The sequence below is a fragment of the Marmota marmota genome, unplaced genomic scaffold (genome assembly GCF_001458135.2).
Source record: "Marmota marmota marmota unplaced genomic scaffold, marMar, whole genome shotgun sequence".
In the NCBI taxonomy this organism is placed as follows: Eukaryota; Metazoa; Chordata; class Mammalia; order Rodentia; family Sciuridae; genus Marmota; species Marmota marmota.
Genome location: NW_026000174.1, coordinates 14,266,093 through 14,290,619, shown reverse-complemented (window position 1 = coordinate 14,290,619; position 24,527 = coordinate 14,266,093). Strand labels below are relative to the sequence as shown.

The 24,527-nt window shown below is 37.3% G+C and overlaps 1 protein-coding gene across 2 annotated transcripts in view; it reads left to right on the top strand.

Moving 5' to 3' along the window:
* The window catches only part of Mrpl48 (mitochondrial ribosomal protein L48), a 55,122-nt gene that overhangs the window by 16,958 nt on the left and 13,637 nt on the right, over window positions 1–24,527 (top strand). The window contains exons 1-3 of one of the 2 annotated variants that reach the window (XM_048788080.1): window positions 5,793–5,814; window positions 12,917–13,005; window positions 20,860–21,029. In XM_048788080.1, the coding sequence (XP_048644037.1) occupies window positions 5,808–5,814; window positions 12,917–13,005; window positions 20,860–21,029 (266 nt within the window). In that variant the 5' untranslated portion in view covers window positions 5,793–5,807. Of the gene's footprint in view, window positions 1–5,792; window positions 5,815–12,916; window positions 13,006–20,859; window positions 21,030–24,527 lie in introns of those variants that run through there. The other variant, XM_015477442.2, reaches the window with a different exon arrangement.

The window sequence follows — 24,527 nt, the reverse complement described above, 5'->3', positions numbered from 1 at the left end:
TTTTTTTTTTTTTTTTTTTTTTTTTTTTTTTTTTTTTTTTTTTTTGCCATGCTGTTGATTGAACTCAGGGTCTCATGCATACCAGGCAAGCACTCTATCACAGCCATATTCCCAGCTCCGCTAATTTCATTCTCTGTGTCAACCCAGTTACTTTCCATTTTTACTGTGTAGCATGTGGCAAATTTTAAAGCAATTGTTAGAGTCTAATGCTATCTGTCATGTGACTGAATAGTATTAGAGATAAAGGTATGTGTAAGTGAGGAAGGAAACTAACTGACTCAGTGCCTGCTAGGCAAGACAGTGTAAGAGGCTTTACATATGTTAATTATTTTATTTTATTTTTTTTAGTTATTCGTGGGCACAATATCTTTATTTTGTTTATTTATTTTTTTATATAGTGCTGAGGATCGAACCCAGGGTCTCACATGTGTGAGGCGAGTGCTCTACTGCTGAGCCACAACCCCAGCCCATGTTAATTATTTTAAAGGATAGTAACAATGTGTTAGGAACCACCACTGCTACTAGACCCAAAGCCCAGTATCTCAAAATACGGGTTTTTTTTATTCATTCTCTCAGTAAACATATATTGTACCAAGGTGTTTGTTAGGTGGTAGGGATACAAAATTAAGAAGATATGGGCTGGGGTTGGGCATGGTGATGCATCCCTGTAATTCTGTGACTCTGCAAGCTGAGGCAGAAGAATCACAAGTTTGAGGCCAGCCTCAGCAACTTAGTGAGAACCTGTTTCAAAAATAAAAAATTAAAAAAAAAAATGGAACTGGAGGTGTATCTCAGTGGTAGAGCACCCATAGGTTCAATACCTCCAGAACCATACACACATACACACACACAAAAAAAAAAAAAAAAAGGAAGAAGATATGGTCTGGGGGGATGTGTAGCATGGTAGTATACTCACTTGGAGTATACTTACCTTGCATGTGCAAGTCCCTGGATTTGATCCTCAGTACCCGTAAAAAAATAAAACAAAAACAATAACAAAAAGCAAGGATATAGTTATTTCTTGCCATTTAGAAGCTTACAGTCTTGTAAGAAATAATTTTGGGGCTGGGTTTGTGGCTCAGTGGTAGAATGCTTGCCTAGCGTGTGTGAGGCATTGGGTTGGATTCTCAGTGCCACATATAAATAAATGAATAAAATAAAGGTCCATCAACATCTAAAAAATTGAAAAAAAAAAGAAATATTTTTTCTCTCAAGAATAATACAGTGAGCACTTATTCAATACCCACCACTTAGATTTAGCTATCAATATTTTGTCATGTTAACCTTCCTTATCAGATATGATATTTCATCCCTAAATGTTTCAGCATGCATAGGACATTCTCTGTGTTCTGTTGAAGAAACATAATGCCATTATCTCTCTCAAAAAAAGTTAATAATAATGCCATAATATCATCTAGCATTCTATCCATTTTCTCAGTTGTCCTTCAAATTTCTTTTCTGATTGAAATTTCACACTTTGCATTTTGCCATTTGTCACTGTTAATCTAAAACAGTTCTGCCACTTTTCTTCTCTGATAATAGTGATTTTTTTTTTTAATACTGAGGATTGAATTTTGGGCCTTACACCTGATGGACAGGTGTTCTGGTTATCACTAAAAAACCCAGCCCAGCAGTGTTTTTTGTTGTTGTTGTTGTTTTTTAAAACAGTTCTGGGGATTGAACCCATGGGCAGTCTACCACTGGGCTACATCCCCAGTCCTTTTAACTTTTATTTTGAACAGGGTATTGCTAAGTTTCCCAGGTTGGCCTTGAATTTGCCATTCTCTTGCCTCAGCCTGAAGAGTCACTGGAATTATTGGCATGTACCACCATGCCAAGTCCAACAGTGATGTTTTTGATGAGACTTGACTATTTATCTTAAAGAATATCCTTTCTTCTGATTTGTCTATTTATTTTCTCATGGCATGGCATAACATGTTCTTCTGCCCCCTTCCTACAAACTGGAAGTTAGATCTAAAAGCTTTAGTTCCAACAGTTTTAGAAAGAAAACATCATAGCTGATACTCTGAATTTTATATTGCATCCTATCAGGAGAATTTTTAAAAACTAAGAATATATGATTATAAAATTAAAAAGCAGGGCTGGGGATGTGGCTCAAAAGGTAGTGTGCTCACCTGGCATGCGTGCGGCCCGGGTTCGATCCTCAGCACCACATACAAAGATGTTGTGTCTGCCGAAAACTAAAAAATTAAAAAAAAATATTAGAAAAATAAAAATAAAAAAATAAAAAGCAGCCAGGTGTGGGGGCACTGTAGTTCCAGTTGTTCAGGAGGCTGGGGTAGGAGGGTCATAAGTTTGAGGCCAGAATCAGCAACTCAGCAAGACCTTGTCTCAAAATGTAGAAAGGGCTGGGGATAACATTCAGTGGTAAAGCACACCTGGGTTCAGTCGCCATTAATGAAAAAAAAAAAAGAAAGTAAAAAGCATTTCTTTTTGTGAATATGGAGAACACATCCGCACCCACACCACACTCAGGAAGAAACTAAAAAAGAAGATTATTATGTAACATTTTGTCATATATCTTTTTTAAAAAAATGCTTTTTTAGTTGTAGATGGACACAATAACTTTATTTAATTTACTTATTATTGTATGGTGCTGAGAATTGAACCCAGTGCCTCATATGTGCTAGGCGAGCGATCTACCAATGAACCACAAGCCCAGCCCCCCTTGGCATATATCTTAACAGGTTGCTTGCTCTTTTTCTGTCACAACATATTGTATTTTTTTCCCTTATTCTGTGTGTGTGTTATAATAATGGAAACATTATTATAACCTTCTCTTTGGGGGGGAGGGCTACCAGGGATGGAACTCAGGGGCACTTGACCACTGAGCCACATCCCTGTCCTTATTTTGTATTTTATTAGAGACTGGGTCTCACTGAGTTGCTTAGCGACTTGCTAAATTGCTGAGGCTGGCTTTGAACTCGTGATCCTCCTGCCTCCACCTCCTGAGTGGCTGGGATTACTGGCATGAGCCACCATGTCCAGCCTAATCTTCTATTTTTCACTTTATCTATGGTGAACATATTTATACTAAAAAATATCTACATTATTATTTTGAATGGCTGCATTTGAATGGGGGCAAAATTTTGAGTTTGAACATGTTGAATTGGAGTGCCTTTGAGGGTATTAAGTAGGACACTGGAAATGCTGATTCTTAGTTCAAACTGTAGGTCTGGATTGAAACTATAAGTTTGGAAGTCATCATTTTGTTGATTTTAATTGCAGCCATGAGAGTGAATAAGATCACCTAAGGAGAAAAGACAGAGGATGGATTAGTAGATCCTGAGAAAAATGGCTAATGAAGAAAGATGGAAAAAAACAGGATAGTATAGTTTCCCGGCAGGCAGGAGGAGTGTTTTGGGAAGGAAAGAGTGGTCAACTATGTCACAGTTTCAATTTCTTGTGCTGAGAGACCAGGAAAGATATGAGTGTAACAATATTGTATGCATTTTAACAACATAGAGATCATTGGTGACCTTAGGGAGAGCAGTCTGTGTAGATGGAATGGGTGGAATGAGTTGACAAGTGAATGAAAGTTCAGGAGTTAGAGAAAGCCACTATAAACAATGTTAAGAAGTGAGATTGAATTGGAAAAGAGATTCAGGAGCTGGAGAGGGATATGGGGTTGAGGGAAGGATTTGTGTGTGTGTGTGTGTCGTGTGTCGCTGCGCGCAGCGCTGCGCCATTGCACATGTCATGTGGTTTGTATTTTTATTATTAATTGAAAGTTAAATCTGTAGAAAAGTAAAAATGGTCATATGTTCAAAAACCCCTGTATTGGGAACTATTAACATTTTGTCAGATTTTTGTTGTCTTTTTTTATTTTTGTATTAAAAACAAAACAACAAGGGTTATATTCAAATCTTTATTCCCTTTCCTTAGACTCATCTCTTTTCCTTAAACCAGAGGCAAACTTTGTTTAGAACAAATAAAGATTCTGAGGAAGGATTTTTTAAAAAATTACTATTTAAATTATCAACTTTTAAAAATATGAAATTGGAGAAGGGTAGGGAAGAATGAAGGAACTTCGGATTGTGCGGAGGGGCATGAGGGGAGGGGTGAAGCAGTGGGAATGGGAAGGAGGAGGATAGAATGAGACAGACATTATTACCCTATATACATGTATGATCACAATATTGGAATGACTCAGCACCATGTACAGCCAGAGGAATGAGAAGTTATACTCCATTTGTGTACAATGTGTCAAAATATATTCTACTGTTATGTATAACTAGTTAGAACAAATTTAAAAATATGAAATGGATACATGGTAAAAGTAAATATAAATGAAACAAAAACAGAATAAGATGAAAAATTAAATATTCTTTGTCTTTCCCAGTCAGTAGTAGCCGCTGATATAAGTTTCTTATATATCTTGTGTATGTGTGTGCTGGGGATTTAATCCAGCATCTTGCACATTCTAAGCATGTACTTTACCACTGAGCTATTTTATTTTCCTTTAAATGGGTGGTCCATCTGGAATTAGAAGCTTTTTCCCAAAAATGGCTAGTGACTTGTTTCAACATTTATTCATTTTTTTCCTATTGGTTTGACTGTACTCAGGAGTCCTTCTCGTATGTCTTTCAGGAAAGTTTATAATGCACATGTGAAGATATATATTGTGTCTATGTATGACAGTGTCTTAATGCTGGACACTTAGGTTATTTTTAGTTTTTTGCTACTTCAAAATATGCTGCAACAACCATTTACATATACTTTTTAAACTGTGTCTCTACATTTATAAGATAAATTCCTGGAACTGCAATTTCTGAGTCAATGGATTATGAATTAAGAACTTTGGTAAGTATAACAAGATTGCTCTTTAGAAAACTATTAATTTATATTTGTATTTTGTGGCCCAAATCGACTTTTACAAAGCATTTTATTTAATTTTTTGCTCGTGAAATATTATGTCACATTGGTTTTTTTTTTAATATTTTATTTTTTAGTTGTAGTTGGACACAATACCTTTATTTTATTTTTATGTGGTGTTGAGGATCGAACCCAGTGCCCCGTATGTGCTAGGCAAGCGCTATACCACTGAGCCCCAGCCCCATGTCACATTGTTTTAATTTGCATTTTTTGAGAGTTTGTCATTTTTTCATATGTTTATTGGTCATTATAATTTTAATTTCTTTCCCTATGAACTGCCTGTTTATATATATATATATATATATATATATATATGTATGTATGTATATAAATATAAATAAAATATGTATATATATGTATGTATATATATGTATGTGTATATATGTATGTATGTATATATATGTATATATAGTATATATATATACACACACATATATATTTAATATTTTTAGCTGTAGATGGATGCAATATCTTTATTTTATTAATTTTTATGTGATGCTGAGAATTGAACCCAGTGTTTTACACATGCTAGGCAAGCACTCAACCACTGAGTCACAGCCCCAGGCCAGACTGTTTATATTTTTTGCTCATTGTTCTATTGAACTGTTTACTTTTTAATTTTTGATTTGTAAGAACTTTTAATATAGTTTTTATATATTAATGAAATTATTATTTTTATATTTTATATGTTTTATATTTTTGCCAGCCACCTTCCCTTCACTTTGATTTTTGCAGAAATTTTACATTTTTATATAGTTAAGAGGTAATCTTTGATTTCTAGATTTTCTTTCATGCTTAGAAAGATCTTCTCTACTCCAAGATTATTTTAAAAAATCTTTCATGTTATCTTCTGGTATTTTCTTTTCCTTTAAATAGGTGGTCCATCTGGAATTAGAAGCTTTTCCCCCAAAATGGGTAGTGAGTTGTTTCAACATTTATTCAATTTTTTCCTATTGGTTTAAGAATGTTACCTTTATTATATACTAAGCTTTCATATAGATCTGGGACTATTTTTTAACTTTGTTTCATTGTTCTGTATGTTGGATGTCAGTATCAAACTGCTTGTTAGTTACAATACATAGCTTTTTTTAAAATAATTTTTTAAGTTGTTGGTAGACCTTTATTTATTTGCATGTGGTGCTGAGAATCAAACCCAGTGCCTCACTCATGCCAGGCAAGTATGCTACCACTGAGCCATAACCCCAGCCCCCTGTACATAGTTTTGTTGTATATATTAGTATCTATTTGCTACCTAATTCTGAGGTTGGTTTTTTTTTTTTTTGCTTATTTTATTTTTTGTTTTTAAAAATTTGTTCTAGTTAGTTCTGCATGACAGTTGAATGCATTTTGACACATTGTACACAAATGGATCACAATTTCTCATTCCTCTGGCTGTACATGGTGCTGAGTCACAACAGTAGTGTAATCATACATGTATATAGGGTGTATATATATAGTGTATATATATATATATATATATATATATATACACTATATATATGGTGTGTGTGTGTGTGTGTGTATATATATATATATATAAAATAATGTATATATGTAGTATGTCTCATTCTACCACCCAGTTGTTTTGTTTTTAAAGCTGAGATCAAATGACATGTAAAGTGCCATTGAAATAGATCTAATAGGGATCTTTTGAAAAAAAATGGTAGGGGATAATTGCATAATATACTCAAAAATTTCCTATTTGGAAAAATTTAAGTTATGTCCAAGATTTTGCAGTGTAAACAACACTATGAAGAACATCCTTGTACACTAATTTTTGTGCCGTTGTCTGATTTATTTAGGATACATTTCTAAAAGTAGAACTCTTGGGTCAAGGAAATGTATATTTTTAGAACTATTGATGTATAGTACCAAATTGTTCGCCAGAAAGATTGCATCATTTAATATTACTTTGATATTTGAGAATCTTTTCATATACTCATCAACACTAAGTATTATTACTTTTAATATTTACTAATATAAGTTTTAAAAGACTATTTGTGGTTTGTGTGCCTTTACTTATTAGTTGGTTCAACATATATTACTGGCCATTTATCCTTTTCTTTGTTCTTTTTAAGTTGTGCTCAGGAAATACCAGTCCCTAGAGGGCTTCAAGGCCCAGAATAACTTTAAAAAAATATATTTTTAATTGTAGATGGATACAATATCTTTATTTGTTTATTTTTATGTGATACTGAAGATCAAACCTAGTGCCTTACACTGCTAGGCAAGTGCTCTACTACTGAGCCACAACCCCAGCCCTATGGCCCAGAATAACTTAACCACTGTTGGCTTGCCAAGGTAATTTTACTTGAGAGAAGATAGCATTGTTGGCTTTTTAATTTGTTTTACCCCAACCCTGCCATTTTTCATATATATATATATTTTTTTTGGCGGGGGGTGCATGGGGTGGTGGCGGGGATATTGCATATTAAACCCAGGGCCTCATGCTTGCTAGGGAAGTGGTGTACCACTAAGTCACATTCCTAGCCCCTTCATATGTTCTTTTTTTTTAGAGAGAGAGAGAATTTTTTTAATATTTATTTTTTAGTTTTCGGTGGATACAACATCTTTGTTTTATTTTTATGTGGTGCTGAGGATCAAACCCAGTGCCCCGCGCATGCCAGGCGAGCGTGCTACTCGCTTGAGCCAACATCCCCAGCCCCTATGTTCTTTAGGATATCTTTAACACCGGAAATTTTCAAATTGAATTATAAGATATTCAGAAAAGAAGAGTAGAGAGCAGTACCCTAATTTTACATTTATTTGTCTACTCTGTGTATATATGGGCCATGGGTACCATTCCTGCTGCCTCTGTTTATGGGCCATGTGGATAGTTAGGTTTGCACATGGATGGGCCATGTGTTAGATTTGCGCCCCTGTGACCAAATACTTGACAAGAACAACTTAGAGGAGAGAAAGTTTATTTTGGGGTTCACGGTTTCAGAGGTGTCATCCATAGATGACTGAATTCATAGCTCTAGGCCTAAGGAGAGGCAGCAGGTCAGGGCCAAAAGACATGGCAGAAGAAAACTGCTCACTTCATGGCATCCAGGAAGCAGAAAGAGTAGGGTGGTAGGGGCCGAAGGCAGATGAATTCCTGGGTTCCAGCAGCCTCCTCTAGCCACCCACCACCTGCCTACAGTTACCAGCCAGTCAGTCCATTCAAACTAGTATGAACTGATTAGATTACAGCTCACAATCCAGTCATTTTACCTATGAACATTATTGCATGAACACAGGAGCTTTTGGGAGTTACCTCATATCTAAGCCATAAATAGGCCTGGTACTGATAACCATATTTTTCTTATTAATGTAAGCACAGTAGACAGGTAGAAGTAAATATATTAAAAAAGGTCTGAAGAGGCTAAAAATGAGTAGTACTTAGAGTGCTCTTATCACAGTGTGAGCAAAAAGGTAGAGTCAGAGAGACATGGTATATTCAAATCCAAGTCATTAGAACTAAAAGGAGTATGAATAATTTTTGAAGGAAAAAAGTGGGCAGCTGCAGGGAGAAATTTGCCAAGGGCAAATCATTGCAGATTATCTTCTTAAACTAACTCAAGAACCGTTTATGGGGGCTGAGGTTGTGGCTCAGTGGTAGAGTGCTTGCCTAGCATGTGTGAAACGCTGGGTTCGATTCTCAACAACACATAAACAAACAAACAAATAAATAAAATAAAGATATGTGCTCAATACAAGTAAAAAGAACCATTCATGGTGTTTTTAAATTTTTATTTATTTATTTATTTTAATGTATACTAACAGCATACATCATTTGCCAGGTTCTTGCATTCTCTCTGCCCTTGAGGGACTTATAGTCTGATGGATAGAGACAATATCCTGTAATTAGAGTTTTGGCTGGGATTATCCCAGTTTTTTCCCCCTTTCCCTACCTGCATAGCCCTGCTAAAATCTAAAATTGTTTGTTCCTTTTTCGAAAGGGTAATAATTAAACAAAGTTGTCTATTCCCATTCTAGATTGACAGGTTTAATTCTTAGTTTAGAAAACAAGGATATTGAAGGACAGTTCTCTCTGGCATATATACAGGGAAAAGAAGCCAAGTGGGAGAAATCAGTATCTTGTAATTGTGGTAACTGAAAGTTTTTCAAAGCCTCTTTTTGAGATATGAGGTTTTGTGTCTTTGTCAGTGAAGAGTGCTCTTTTTTCTCATGAGGTTGCAATGTTAAAGTGACTGAAGGAAACCCAGCTTAATGACTCAAGCAAGGGGAAAGAATCCAGTTGAATTTACAGGAAATCAGAGGCTTTCAAACTTACACATTTTACAATTAAAACAACTGGATAATTAAACAGTTTAACCACTGGTAATTTGAAACAAACTTTTCATTTAAGGGGGAAAATGGTTAATTTAACAGTGGTTTGAACCAGCTTTTTAATTAACCAGCTGCTCTAATTATAGGAATTGCCCAAACTGAATTTGAAAATGTCTCCTTGCCAAGGAATTCCTGCAGATGAGACTGAGTCAAGCATTTGCGGCCCTTTCAACTTCAGATGTATCATCATCTCAAAGATCAATTTTCCTTCTGTTTTCTGAAATCACTGGTGGATGATTGAATTTTTATGTACTTAAAGAGGGTGACTAGCAACTCTGAATTCTTTTTTCCTTTTGTTCTGGGGATTGAACCCAGGGGCACTTAAAGTTAGTATCCTTTTTCTTCTAGCCACTTACTTTCTCCACCTGAGGATAATCACTGTTAACCATTTCTTCTGAATTCTGGTCTCATTTCAAATGTCATTTTTTCAGAAACCTTTGCTGATATTCCATTCTAAAGTAGATATGCTTATTATGTTGTCATAGCTGTCTATTATTTCTTTATTTATCACTTATGACAATTTGTATTTTATATTTATTTTGTGACTATTCCACTAGTGATTCCACTAGGCTGTAAGCTCTAAAAACAGAGTTTTGTTGGCATTGTTCACTGTTGTATCCACATATCATAAGTATTCAATAATTAAACTCTTCCTAAGCCTTGGTTATTTCTCTAAGTTCATCTTTTAACATCCTGTTCCTCATGCTCTGCTTTGAAATTCTTTCTGGTTCTTCTCCTGGATTTCTCTTTGCTAAATCCTTCCTGTCCTTCAAGTTTTACTTAAAAACCATATGCTCCAAGAAGCCTTTCCTGATCCCTCGTCAGCTAAAGTGCTCCTCGCATGTGCAGGCCCTATCATATATAGCCCTTATCACCCGATATTGATGTACTCTTTGTCTCCCTAGGTGATAGGTTCTGTATTGCATGGACTTTGTTCATTGTTTCAACTCTGGCTTCTGGGGTAGTGCTTGGTACCAGTCAGATCTCCACACATAGTAGGTTAGTTGTATACTGCATAGTTTCACAATTCGAGTGTATCATTTACATAGCTCTGATTGTACAATTGTCACTGGCTACCTGGATGCATGATAATAAGTATTCATTGAGTGAGCAAACATACTTTAGAGAGTTCATTGCTTTTTAGGACGTCATATTTTGAGATAGTAAAATCGTGTTAGATAGGACTCATTTTCAAGGTTCTGGTCTGAGGATCATCATGTCCCCATCAAGGAAATTTTGATATCAGCCTCTTGGGTGGGCCCCAGGTTGAAGGATCTAGAGCTCAAAGCCTCAAAGGTCTTATGTTCAGAGAGATACAATTGAGGCAGCAGCCAAGGACATACCTCATTTATGTTCATTACTCTTTGGGAACTTCTAGCTGAAAACACCTCCCTCAGGTTGGTGTGGTGGTACATGCCTGTAATCCCAGCTACTCAGGAAGCTGGCCCAAGTTTGAAGCCAGCTCACCAGCTTAGCAAGGAAAGAAAGATCTCCTTCTTCTTGCATGGTAAACTCTTGTTCCTCTTTTAAGAACACAGCTATTATGTCTTCTGAACCTATTCCCCTGCACCCTACACCCCTACCCCAAAAGCAAAGTTAATTGTCCCTTCCTTTGTGTACCTACAACATTGCCCACATCTCTATTAAAGTAATTTGTAGGGCTGGTATTGTGGCTCAACGGTAGAGCGCTTGCCTAGCACGTGCGAGGCCCTGGGTTCAATCCTCAGCACCACATATAAATAAATAAAATAAAGGTTTTGTGTCCAACTATAACTAAAAAATAAATATTTAAAAAATAATTTGTATACCATAAGGTATACAAATCCTCATCCTTCCTGAGGAGACCTTGAATGTTTCAAAAAAAAGTAGCATATTTGATTTACCTTTGTAACATCCCAGTGTTTACACAATTGTTGGCATGTAATTGTAAATATGGACTAGTCCATAATCATGGAAAGGAACCCAGGGATATCTTGATAAAAGAATGTAGATTGTAAATTCAGGAAAGCCTTGAAACCAGGATTATCTCTGATTGACCTGGCACAGAACAGACCTCCTTGGAAGCCCATTTTAGGAAACAGCAGCCTAGCTGGGCATAGTGGTGCATACCTGTAATCCCAGTGACTCAGGAGGTTGCAGTAGGAGGATCGTGAGTTCCAGGCTAGCCTCAGCAATTTAGTGAAACCATATCTCAAAATAAAAAATAAAAAGAACTGGGGATGTAGCTCAGTGATTAAATGCCCCTGGATTCAATCCCTGGTACCAAATAACAACAATAGAAACAAAAAACAGGTACCTAAGAAACCTTTTCACTTGATGTCAGACTTCTCAATATAATTTTGTGTTACCACCTGACAGAGTGATGACCCTAAGGAGATGAAGACAGGATTACAAGAGCCAGAAGGAAAAGAAGCAGGAACCTAGGACGAGGACTTCTCCAGAGAGTAGAGACAGCAGAAAAGACAGGCAGACAAGCAGAGCTGTGCAGGGCTAGTTCCAGTGAATGGGGAGAGATAAGGAATGGAAACCAGAGCCAAGAAAGGTCAGATCTAGCCAGATTTTGTATTCTGGAAATTCAGTTGTTTTAATCTAATGGTTATGAACACTGGCTGTGCAGTCAGATAAACCTAGATTTAAATGGCAATTCTGCCTCTTTCTTCCTGGATCATTTGCTGGTCATTTTGTCTTTTTTTTTTTTTTTTTTTTTTAAGCTACCATTGCTTCTTTATTTGTAAATGAGGATAATAAGATTAAAAGGGAATGTTTGTATATGTAATATGTTTATATGAAAGCAAGAAGCAAGATGTGGTCAGCAAGTACTTCCTTAAAGGAAAATTTTGGTGGCACCTCTCTACCACAATAAATATGTATATAGGGATATTCTCTCTCTCTTTCTGTCTCTCTGGTACTGAGGATTGAGCCCAGGGGTGCTTTACCACTGGTCTTTTTTATTTTGAGATGGTCTTGCCAGGTTGCTTAGGCTGGCCTCAGCTTCCCAAATTGCTGAGATTACAGACATGTACCACCTCTCCCGGTTTAGGGATCCTCCTTTTTTAACCTAGTAGTAGCATGCATGTACACTATTCTGTACCTAAGTCTTTTGTTATTGTTGTTCACTTAACAATATATTTTGGATATTGTTTTATATTAACACAAATAATTCAAATTGGATGATTTCTGTTTGTGATGCTGGGGATAGAACCCAGGAACTTGTGCATGTTATGCAGGTGCTCTACCACTGAACTACATCCCAGCAGTTCTATAAAATCTATAAATTTTATAGAACTTGGTGATTCTCTTCTTTGCTGAACATTTTTGCTACTTGCCTCTGTATCTATAAAGTCCCAACAAAAAATGTTATTGCCTATTAAGGAACAAGAAGAGATGAGAGCCCTATGAAAATGTATTTTGTTCTCCTATCCCCAATGAGTTTTGCAGGAGAGAATTTCTCAAAAGAAAGATGGGTGGTGGGAATTGGATATATTCCATGGGCTAAAAGGGGAGAAAAGGAGGGCAAATAGAATTTGTCTAGAATCAAGAAATACCTATGGTTATTTAAACAAACAAATTGCTCTCTGGCCCCAAATATTTTCAGTCCTTCAGTGGATAATTTGTCTCCTATCATATGATCTGTCAGTCCTTGGAAGAGCTTAGAAATAGGCTTGTTTTATTTTTTCTCTTTTAGGTGGCATTCTACTGACTACCAGCCGGCACTATAAGACAAAGCCCACTCATGGGATTGGAAGATATAAGCACCTAATTAAAGAACCAGAGGTAAGGGGTGAGGAGAGTCCATTAGCAAAGGGGATATGCAGCCTTTGCAAAGACTTGAAGATCATATATGCACAGGATGGGTAATATTGGAACTAGAAAGTAAGGGGAGTTGTCTCTTAGTTCTCTCATTATTTAATTTGGAATTATCCAGATTGAGATATTTCTTTAAGAGTCCAATCTTGTCCCTAGGCCAGATTATCAAACTAAAAAAACGTGGTTTAGTTTTACTATTTGTGATTCTTTCTTTCTTTCCTTTTTCTTTTTTTGGTACCAGGGATTGAATCCAAGGGCACTTAACCACTGAGCCACATCTCTACACCATTTTTATTTTATATCTTGAGACACGGTCTCCCTAAATTGCTTAGGGTCTTACTAAATTGCAAAGGCTGGCTTTGAACTGGTGATCCTCCTGCCTTAGCCTCCTGAGCCACTGGGATTATAGGCATGAGCCACCATGCCCAACTGTGTATATTACTATTTTTAAAATTTCAGTTATTGAGTATTATATACCAGGTGCTGTAACTACTATGTGCCAGGCTTTAAAAACATCATTTCATTTTACACTATTATAATTGATATGTTTAATTTTTTAATATGATTTTTTAGTTGTAGATGGATGCAGTACCTTTTATTTAACTTATTTATTTTTTAATGTGATGCTGAGGATCAAACCTAGTGCCTCATATGTGTGAGGCAAGTGCTGTGCCTCTGAGCCACAATCCCAGCCCAATATGTTTAATTTAATCCTCAGAATATTCTATGGTTGTTAAAGTCCCTGTTTGAGGAATCTAAGATGCAGCAAGATGAAATGACTTGCCCAAATGACTAGTGATTTCCAAAACTAGTATTTGCTCAGAATCCATCTAATGGTTTATGCTATTTCTATTTCATATGAATTCACTATATTTAGCTTCACATTAACCTTTGCTGTAACAGATGGAGAAACTGAGGTCTAAGGTGGCCACTCAGTGTCATGGAGTGACTAAGCAGATAATTAAGATTTGAGTCCAGATTTTCTTTGGCTTTCATCTGAGTCTGGTACTCTTGATGCAGCCACAAGTTATGCCACTTTGCCACCCCAATCAGAGCCAAGCCTTCTGTATATATGTGTGTGTGTCATTGAGTCATAAACATGCTCAAAGTTCATTATGAACTGTTCAGAGTGCCATCAGCAAATCATTCAAGTCCCAAATTATAAATTTTATAATTTTTATCACCAAAACTTTTGGAAACTGAGTATGCTGCAGGGCATATCAGGCTTTTGGTCTGAGGATTAGGATGATGCAATTCTTTTCCAATTTTCTCACCCTAAAGAGTGCCACCTGTGGCTAAGAATGTGGCTCAGTGGTAGAATACTTGGAGTACTTGCCTAGCATGCAGGAGGACTTGGGTTAAATCCTTAGTATCACAAAGAGAGAGAGAGAGGGACAAAATAGTAATAGACATACTCTCATCTTTCACTTTGAAATCAGAGAGAGTCTGGGGTTGGGTTTACAGACCCACTTTCCAGCCCTGACTGGACATAAAGGGGTTACCTTTGCCATTTCCTTACTATTGTAACCTTATATATGTACATATATATACTTATATATTGTAACGTGTGTGTGTGTATGTGTGTGTAAAATAATGTGAACATTTCTGTATACAAGTGATAATTTATCCCAGAGTCCATTTAGAGGTCCATAGTATAATACTGCAGGGTCTTAAGAATGGCTACCATAGGCCATCCCATAATAAATCCAGGCCAGTCATAGGAATGCGAAGGTTTGATGGTGGACAGTAGCCCATCTTTCCTACCACCTTTCTCCTAGCCTTCCTTCTTTTCTGCCTGGCTGTCTTCTATATGCAGTCAGTGTGGGCTTCCCAAAACACAGCCCTGTTTCATGTACATCCCTTGCAAAAATATCTTTAATAACTCCCTGTGGCATTCATGAAGGTGTGAACTCAGTAGGAACAAAGGAGGGGACGAATGTGAGAAAACTTGTGCAGGTAAAATTACAGAAACTAGAATCTGATGTTATATGCAGTTAAGCTCTTGCTGGCTATGCTGTGCCCTGGCTTAGAACTGAGCAATAATAATATAACAATGAGCTCCTGATGATGTGGATCAGTCCAGACAAATCTAGGCCATCATGGAAAAGCAAGTGAGATGCCCAGAGGGACACTGGAATCAGCTTTCTTTCTCTGTTCACCCAAAACAACACCTTTGAAGAGCCCTGGGATTTTCCTTAATTAGAAAAGCCTTCTAGGACTTCAGGGAAGTTCCTCTCTTCTCTGTTGGAAAATTTTAGCCTCTCCCCATTGCATTCAGACTTTAGAATTCTTCACAACTCAACTGCAGTGCTGTCACAATGAGAAGTCCTGTTGTATTTGGCCATGGGCGTGGTGGGCTATGAACAAGAGAGAACAAAGCCCTGCACCTTGATGACTGATCTCTCCAGAAATTGGCTTCTCACTCATAGCAAGGTCTAGCACCCTGGTCTGGTCACCATTGTTAAAAACTTTACTAATACAGCTGGGTGTGGTGGCACATGCCTGTATTCCCAGAAACTTGGGAGGGTGAGGCAGGAGGACTGCAAGTTCCGGAACAACCTCCGTGACTTAGTGAGACCTTGTCTCAAAATAAAAAGAGTTTGGGATGGGCTGGGGCTATAGCTCAGTGGCAGAGAGCTTGCCTAGCATGCGTGAAGCATTGGGTTCTATCCTTAGCACCGCATACAAAACTAAACAAATAAAGGCATGCTGTCCATCTACAACTATAAAAAAATTTTTTTTAAGGCGGGGTGGGGTTGTAGCTGAATAATAAAACACCCCTGTCTACCCCTTCCCACCACCTCTGCAAAACAAACAAACAAACAAAAAAACAACTTTAGTGGATGGGTCTGGGCTCTATGCTGTCTGCCTGTGTGACTCTGGAAGACATTCTCAGTCTCTCCTGGCTTTATATTCTGTCCACACAAAATGAAGAACCAGGACAAAAATCTCTCCCCCCACCCCATCTCCCTCTCTCCCCAGCATTGGGGCTCAAACCCTGTGTAAATTAATGTTTATTGAGTGTTTAAATATGTGTTACAGATTTACATATAGTATTTTGTTCAATTCTCAGAACATCCCTTCGAGATCAGGTCTGTTGTCAGTATTACTAGCCTTGTGAATGGAATATTTGTGTATCTTCCCCCTGCTAGTGCAAACTGGGTTCCTGCTGTCTTCGGCTGACCTGGAGACCATTCCAGATGCTCTGGCAGCCCGTAGGCTGTTGGCTCCTAGATAGAGGTGGCTTAAGACATAAGTAGAGACAGATTTTTTTTTCTTTCCCCCACTTTTTTTTTTTTGTTGTTGTTTGTTTTGTTAGGTGTTGGGGATTGAAACCAAGGTCTGAGCATGCACTTTATCACTCAGCTACATCCCCAGTGCCCATTTTCTCTTTAAAAAAGTATTTCTGTCAATAGTAAGACTAAATAAATCTCCAATTATTAGGACAATATGGCATTGTCTCAGGGGCTGGGGTTGTGGCTCAGTGGTAGAGCGCTTGTCTAGAACGTGCAAAGCCCTGGGTTTGATCCTCAGCACCACATAAAAATAAATAAAAATAAAATAAAGGCATAGTGTCCAACTACAAATATTTTTTAAAAACATATGGCATTGTCTCAGGATAGACAAATTGTCCAAGGGAATAAAATAAAGACTACAGGAATAGATCCACATATCTATTGACACTTAGGACACTTAGTATATGACGGGTGATACTGCAGTACAGAGGTACTCCATCATTTGGGCTGGATGATTATGAGGAAAAAAAAATTACTTTTTTTTTTTTTTTTTTTATACCAGGGGTTGATCCTCAGGGACACTTAACCACTGAGACACATCCCTACCCCTTTTTTTCATTTTATTTAGAGACAGGGTCTTACTGAGTTGCTGAGACTGGCTGTGAACTCGAAATCCTCCTGCCTCAGACTCCTGAGCTACTGGAATTACTAGCACCTCTTCACCCGGCAAAAAGTGACTCTTGATTCCTGTTTCAAACTATACACAAAAATCACTTAAAAATGGATTATAGGCTGAGGGTGTAGTTCAGTGGTAGAGATGTGCTTAGCTTGCACAGGTCCCTAGTTTCAATCATGAGCACCAAAAAAAAAAAAAAAGCAATCATAGATCTAAGTGTAAATGTTAAAATAAAGCTACTAGAGCCAGGTGCATTGCCACGTGCCTGTAATTCCAACAGCTAGGGAGGCTGAGGCAGGAGGATTGTGAGTTCAAAGCCAGCCTCAGCAACAGGGAGGTGCTAAGCAACTCGGCGAGACCCTGTCTCTAAATAAAATACAAAATAGGGCTGGGGATGTGGCTCAGTGGTCGAGTGCCCCTGAGTTTAACCCATGGTACCCGCCCCCCAATAAATAAATAAATAAAGCTGCTAGAAGATAAGATAGAAGAATATCTTCATTGTCTTAAGGTAAGCAAAGATTTCTTAAACCAGACATAAAGTCACTATAAACATAAAAGAAAAAATGAATAAATTGGACTACATTAAAATAAGAACGTTCATCAAGATACAAAATAGTAAAAAGGAAAGCTAGAGAGAAAGCAAAGATATTTGCATATACATGCAAGTGATTATGCCTAGACTATATGAAGAACCTGTATAAATCAATAAGAGAAAGACAACTCAATTTTTTTTTTAATATTTATTTTTTAGTTTTTGGCGGACACAACATCTTTGTATGTGGTGCTGAGGATCGAACCCGGGCCGCATGCATGCCAGGCGAGCGTGCTACCGCTTGAGCCACATCCCCAGCCCCTGACAACTCAATTTTTAACATGAACAAAGTGGTTAGTTCAGTGGTAGAGCACATGCTTAGCATTTGCAGGGCCTTGAGTTCAATCCCTAGCAACCAGAAAATAAAAATGGACAAATATATGAGTAGGCAGGTAATAAAAGATAATATCCAAATGGCCATAAACATGGGAAGGTACTCAGGCTCAGTAAACATAAAGGAAATGTTTGTCAAAACCTCAATGCAGGGCTGGGGATGTGGCTCAAGCAGTAGCGCGCTCGCCTGGCATGCGTGCGGCCTAGGTTCGATCCTCAGCACCACATACAAACAAAGATGTTGTGTCCGCCGAAAATAAATAAATAAATAATAAATATTTAAAAAAAAAAAAAAAAACCTCAATGCAGGCTGGGGTTGTGGCTCAGTGGTAGAGTTTTCACCTAGCATGCATGGGGCCCTGGGTTTGATCCTCAGCATCACATAAAAATACATGAATAGAATAAAAATATTGTGTCCAACTACAGCTAAAAAAATATAAACATTTAAAATTTTTTAAAAAAAAACCTCAGTGCATTACCACTACATATACACACTCTGCCTCAAAATAACAATTTCAAAAAAGTGACTAAACAAAGTGACTAAACTAAACAAACCAACCAGAAAGCCTTACTGTACTGTTTTCTAAGTTTTGACAAGAATGCAGAGCAACTAGAACTCTCATACACTGCTGGTAGGGGACTAAATTGAAAACTACTTTATAAAACTGTCTTGAGACTATCTGTTAACAGTGAACATATGCATACTTTATGGGTCAGTATTTCTTTTTTTTTTTTTTTATTGGTTGTTCAAAACATTACAAAGCTCATGACATATCATCTTTTATACATTTGACTCAAGTGGGTTATGAACTCCCATTTTTACCCCAAATACAAATTGCAGAATCACATCGGTTACACATTCACATTTTATGGGTCAGTATTTCAATTCCCATATATATTCCCAAGAAAAACACATATATACTTTCAGTAAAAGATAAATACAAGGACTGGGGTTGTGGCTCAGTGATAGAGCACTTGCCTAGCACATGCTAGGTGCTGGGTTTTATCCTTAGCACCACATTAAAATAAATAAATAAAATAAAGTTATTGTGTTCAACTACCAAAAAAAAAAAGATAAATACAAGAATATTGGCAGCAATGCTGTTCATAATGGTCTCATGCTAGAAACAACCCACATTCCCACCAAGAGTAGAAAGGGTAAATATATTTTAGTATATCTGTACAGTGGACTGCTAGATCATTGAGAAGGAAAGACCATTATTGTTTAATATAATGCATGACAAAATTTACAAACATAATGAGAGAAGCCAGACATAAAAGAGAATGTAGCATACCATTTCGTTTTCATGAAATTCAAAATTAGATAAAATAACCATATGGTTATATAAATAGAAGAATGATTACCAATTTGGGAAAAGGAGGAGACCTTTTGGAGTACCAGAAAAAATCTGTTTATTGTCTAGAATACTGATCACACAGATATTTTCACTTTGTGAAAATTTATTAAGCTGTATACTTATTTATGCATTTTGGGGTACAAATATTATGTTGCAATAATATCTTCCAAAACGTAGTAGATTTTCTTTTGTTCCTTTTTCAATGCCTTGGATCAAATACAGGGCCTTGTGCATGCTAGGCAAGTAATCCCAAGCCCCAAATTTTTAAATATGGAAGAAAAACAGTTAAAAAGCCTTCTTTTTCCCACTATAGCTTGGCCACCCAGTCCCCTCACAAGAAGCCAGTGATATAATTATTTTTGAACATCCTTTTAGAATAATTTTTGGATATACAAGCAAACAAGTGTATATGTAATTATACACACACGCAAATACATACATCTGTTTTCTCCCACCCACCCTATATGTGTGGCAATATTTTGAACATACTGTTCTACAGTGTGATTTCATCTTTTAATTTATTTTAAAGGTCTTTCTATATTATTATTTAAAAAAATTCCTGCCAGGCGTTGTGGCACATCTTTATAATCCCAGCTATCTGGATGTTGAGGCAAGAGGATGTCAATGTAGTGAAACTCTGCCTCAAAATAACAATTTCAAAAAAGGAGCTGGGGATGTAGATTAGTGGTAGAATGCTTGCTTAGCGTACTTGAGGCCCTGGGTTCAGTCCCCAGGACTACAGGCACAGAAAAGTTTCTTATTTCTTTTTATAGCTGCATTAATTTATTTAACAAGTCTCTTCTGATGCACATTTAGGTTAGATTATTTTCAGTTAAGAAGCATTCTTCATCCTGATCTATGGTGTGGTAAAGATCTTTTCCCAGGCCTCATTCTAACTTTTTAAAACAAACTGCACAGGTTGATATGTACTTAGGCAATACTTTATATGAAGGATAAAGGTAGAACTAAAATAATTATTCTACCTCTCAGTTCTCAGCAAGAAGGATGTATAGACAGTTGTGGAATCTAAGAACTAGGAGGTCTGCAAGAGAATGAATGCTGGGACTCCCTGCTGTTGACGTCTTCAAGATTTTGATGAATGCTAAGGATTCTCTTCTCAGAAAAATGTACATGTAAAATTTTGCATATATATTTTGCGGCTCAATTCATGTACCTCTTAATTCATATATGAAGTCTAGATTCTGAATCTTTTAATCTAGACTAGAGGTATAGCTCAGTGGTAGTGCATGCTTAGCATGTATAAGGCTCTGCGTTTAATCCCCAGTACAAATCTGACATAAATACATCAATTTACAAATTGAGAAACAGAACTAGAGATGGGAAGAGAGTCTCAAAACAAGGTAATGGCAGAAGACAGTCACATGTATTCTTGTTAAAATAATGCCAGTAATTTTCTCTCTCCTGATGTTGTTACCCAAACTGTTAAGGGAAGCCACCCATTCCTTCCCAAGAGAACTTCAGCTTGTAGGTAGGGTAACCTGAGAGAAAAATGGTAAACAATTTTATTTGAATGACTGAATTTTTTAAAAAGATCCAAATGGTATGATTGTAATTTCTTGTACAATACTTTGATTTATTTTCTTTCTCTTTTTGTTTTCTGTTCAGCCCAAGAAGAAGAAGGGAAAAGTGGAAGTGAGACCCATTAATTTGGGGACAGATTCTGAATATGGGGTTTTAAACATTCACTTAACTGCATACGACATGGCCCTGGCAGAGAATTATGCCAAGTATGTTCATAACCTCTGCAACCATCTCTTCATCAAAGTCGAGGAAAGGTATGAAAGGAGCCTTTGGGTGGATGTTTTTGATGTAGCATGCTCTGTCTTTTTCATTAAATCACGTTTTTTGAGAAATAATTTACATGTAGTATAATTCCCCCCACACACACTTTTTTTTTTTTGGTACTAGGGATTGAACTCAGGGGCACTCAACCACTGAGCCACATCCCCAACCCTATTTTGTATTTTATTTAGAGACAGGGTCTCACTGAGTTGCTTATTAGCACCTCGCTTTTGTTGAGGCTAGCTTTGAACTCACAATCCTCCTGCCTCAGCCTCCCAAGCCACTAGGATTACGGGTATGCACCACTATGCCCAGAAAAATTCACCTTTTTTTTTTTTAGGTATATAGTTTGCCACAATCAAAATTTATATTCCATTAGCATAGAATTGTCCATGTCCTCTGGTATAGTCAGTCAGTCTCCTTCCCCTGCCCTACTCAGTTCCCTGGCAACCAATGATTGATTTTCTGTCCCTGTTGTTTTAAGTTATTCAGAATATCATGTAAATGGGATCACACAGTATGTAGCTGTTTCTCTGGCCTCTGACTTAGCATGATGTGTTTGGGAGTTATTCATGGTTATTCAATTTTCCTTTCCCCTTTTCCGCCAGCCCCTGGCAACTACTATACTATTTTTCTGTCTCTGTGTCAAGTTTTAATTTATTTTTTATTTTTTGAGGTACTGGGGATTGAACCTAGGGATGCTTTACCACTAAGTTACATCTCTAGCCCTTTTTATTATTTATTTTGAGATAGTCTTGCTGAGTTTCTGAGGCTGGCCTCAAATTTATAATCCTCTTTCTTCAGCCTCCCAAGTAGCCTGGATTAAGTTTTTATTTTTTTTAATTGTGCTAATACATATAAAGTTTATCATTATAACTTTTTTTTTTGCATACTGGGAATTAAACCCAGGGGCACTCTACCACTAGGTTACATCCCCAGCCCATTTTAGTTTTTATTCTGAGACAGGATCTTGCTAAATTGCCAAAGCTGACCTCAAATTTGTGATCCTCCCTGTAAGCAAAAATAACCAACACAGCTTCAGTACTATAATGAAAACACAAATAACCGGGATGGAGGCAAACCTCAAATGGGTTAGCAAACTCTACTTTATTCTGCAGTGAAGTCAATCAGTCAGGTATGGGAGGGCTCATTTTCTGGGTACGGAATGGCCCCAGGGTTACAGAAGAAGTGTTGAGTTTTATAGTTTACAATAAGGGTGAATTAATCATTGAAGACTAAAGAGGTGCTGTTCCAACAGTCAGGGACCTAGTTGTGCAGGTTAAAATTTTAACTCAGAAAGGCAGTTGTAAAAAGTTTGTCACTGGGAATAGCTCAGAACTGGGTATTCATTGCTTATCTTCCTTCCTCTGAGACCCATTGTTAGCTAGAGCTTCACTATTTGCTTTTCTCCTTCTAGGACTCATTGGCAATGGGAAAGGGTAAAAGTCCAGGGCCCAGCGTTTCTGTATCTGCCTCTTCTCTTCAGGACCCACTGTGGTTGCGAAGGGATGAAAGTTTGCTTTTTGTGGAGATGCTGGGGATGAACCCAGGAAGGGATGAAAGTTTGCTTTTTCCTTTGGGTTCCATTGTTACTGGGAAAGGAGGTACTGGGAGAGGTTTAATGTTTGGCTAATTCCCTCCCTCCTCCTGAGCCACACTGTCCCTCCGTTTTTCCCAGGGGGCTGTCGTGTAGCAATATTATTTTCCATAACCCTTCCCTCCTGTCTTAGCCTTCTGATTCACTGGGATTATAGATATGTGCCACCCACACCTTGCTCCATCTTAACTTTTCAATTTTTATTTTTGCAGTGTTGGGGATTGAACCCAGGGCTTGATGCATGCTAGGCAATTGCTCTACCACCTAACCCCTTAACTGATTTTAAATGTACAGTTCATTGCCCAGCATAGTGGCACATGCCTGTAACCCCAACAACTCAGGAGGCTGAGGTAGGAGGATTGAAAGTTTAAAGCTTTAAACTTAGTGAGGCCTTAAGCAACTTAGTGAGACCCTGCCTCAAAGTCAAGAATAAAATGGGGGGCTGGGGATGTGGCTCAAGCGGTAGCGCGCTCGCCTGGCATGCGTGCGGCCCGGGTTCGATCCTCAGCACCACATACAAACAAAGATGTTGTGTCTGCCGAAAACTAAAAAAATAAATATTAAAATTCTCTCTCTCTCTCTCTCTCTCTCTCTCTCTCTCTAAAAAAAAAAAAAAAAAAAAAGAATAAAATGGGCTGGGGATGTGGCTCAATTGTTAAGCACCTCTGAGTTCAGTACCCAGTACCAAAAAATGATATGCAACCATCACCACCAACCATCTCCATAACCTTTTTTATTTTGTAAAACGAAGACTCTCTCTAAACTCATTAAATAACAATTTTCCTTTCCCCTTTTCCCCCAGCCCCTGGCAACTACTATACTATTTTTCTGTCTCTGTGTTTTAACGGTTTACTTCATATAAGTGGAATCATACAGTATTTGTCTTTTTGTAACTGTCTTATTTCACTTAGTGTAATGTCCTCAGAGTTCATCCATGTTGTTGCATATGTCAGAATTTCTTTCCTTCTTAGGGCTGGATAATATTCCACTGTATGTATATTTCACGATTTGCTTATCCATTTATCTGTTGATGGACACTTGGCTTACTTCCCTGTTTTAGCTGTTGTAAATAATGCTGCTATGAATGTAAGTATCACATTTTTTGAGGGGGGGAGGTACCTGGCATTGAACTCAGGGTACTTAACCATTGAGCCATATCCCCATCCCTTTTTTGGATTTTATTTAGAGACAGGGTCTCACTGAGTTGCTTAGGGCCTTGCTAAATTGCTGAGGCTGGCTTTGAACTTGCAATCCTTTCTGCCTTAGGCATGCACCACTGCACCTGGCTCATAGATATACAAATTTTTACAAGTATTTTATTTTTGAGTAATATTCTATTAAATGGTTAGACTGTCATATCCATTTGTCTGTTGATGTACATTTGGACAAACTTGGCTTACTTCCTTGAGGAATCACCAGTAAGTTGGAATGGTGATTATGAATAAAGCCAAAAGAAGCCTTCTCATATAAAATTTCAAGGACCATAACTCTTCTTTTTTCTTGGCTATGTAGCTAAGAATGTGATTTTTGGATTGTTTAACTTTATAGGAAACTAACAAATGGCTTCACCATTTTGTATTCCCACTAGCAATGTAAGAGTTCCAGTAACTCTTCAACCTGGTCAGCTCTTGATATTGCCAGTTTTTTAAAAAGTCCCTTAAGCTGGGTACAGTGTTGCACATCGTATTCCCAGAGACTTAAGAGGCTGAGGCAAGGTGATCATAAGTTCAAGGCCAGTATCAGCAGTTTAAGGAAACCCTGTAGGTTTGTAGTGGTATCTCATAGTGGTTTTAATTTGCATTTCCCTAATGATGTTGGATATCTTTTTATGTCCTTATTTGATATCTGTATATTTTCTATGGTGGCATATCTTTTCAGAGCTTTTGTTCTTATT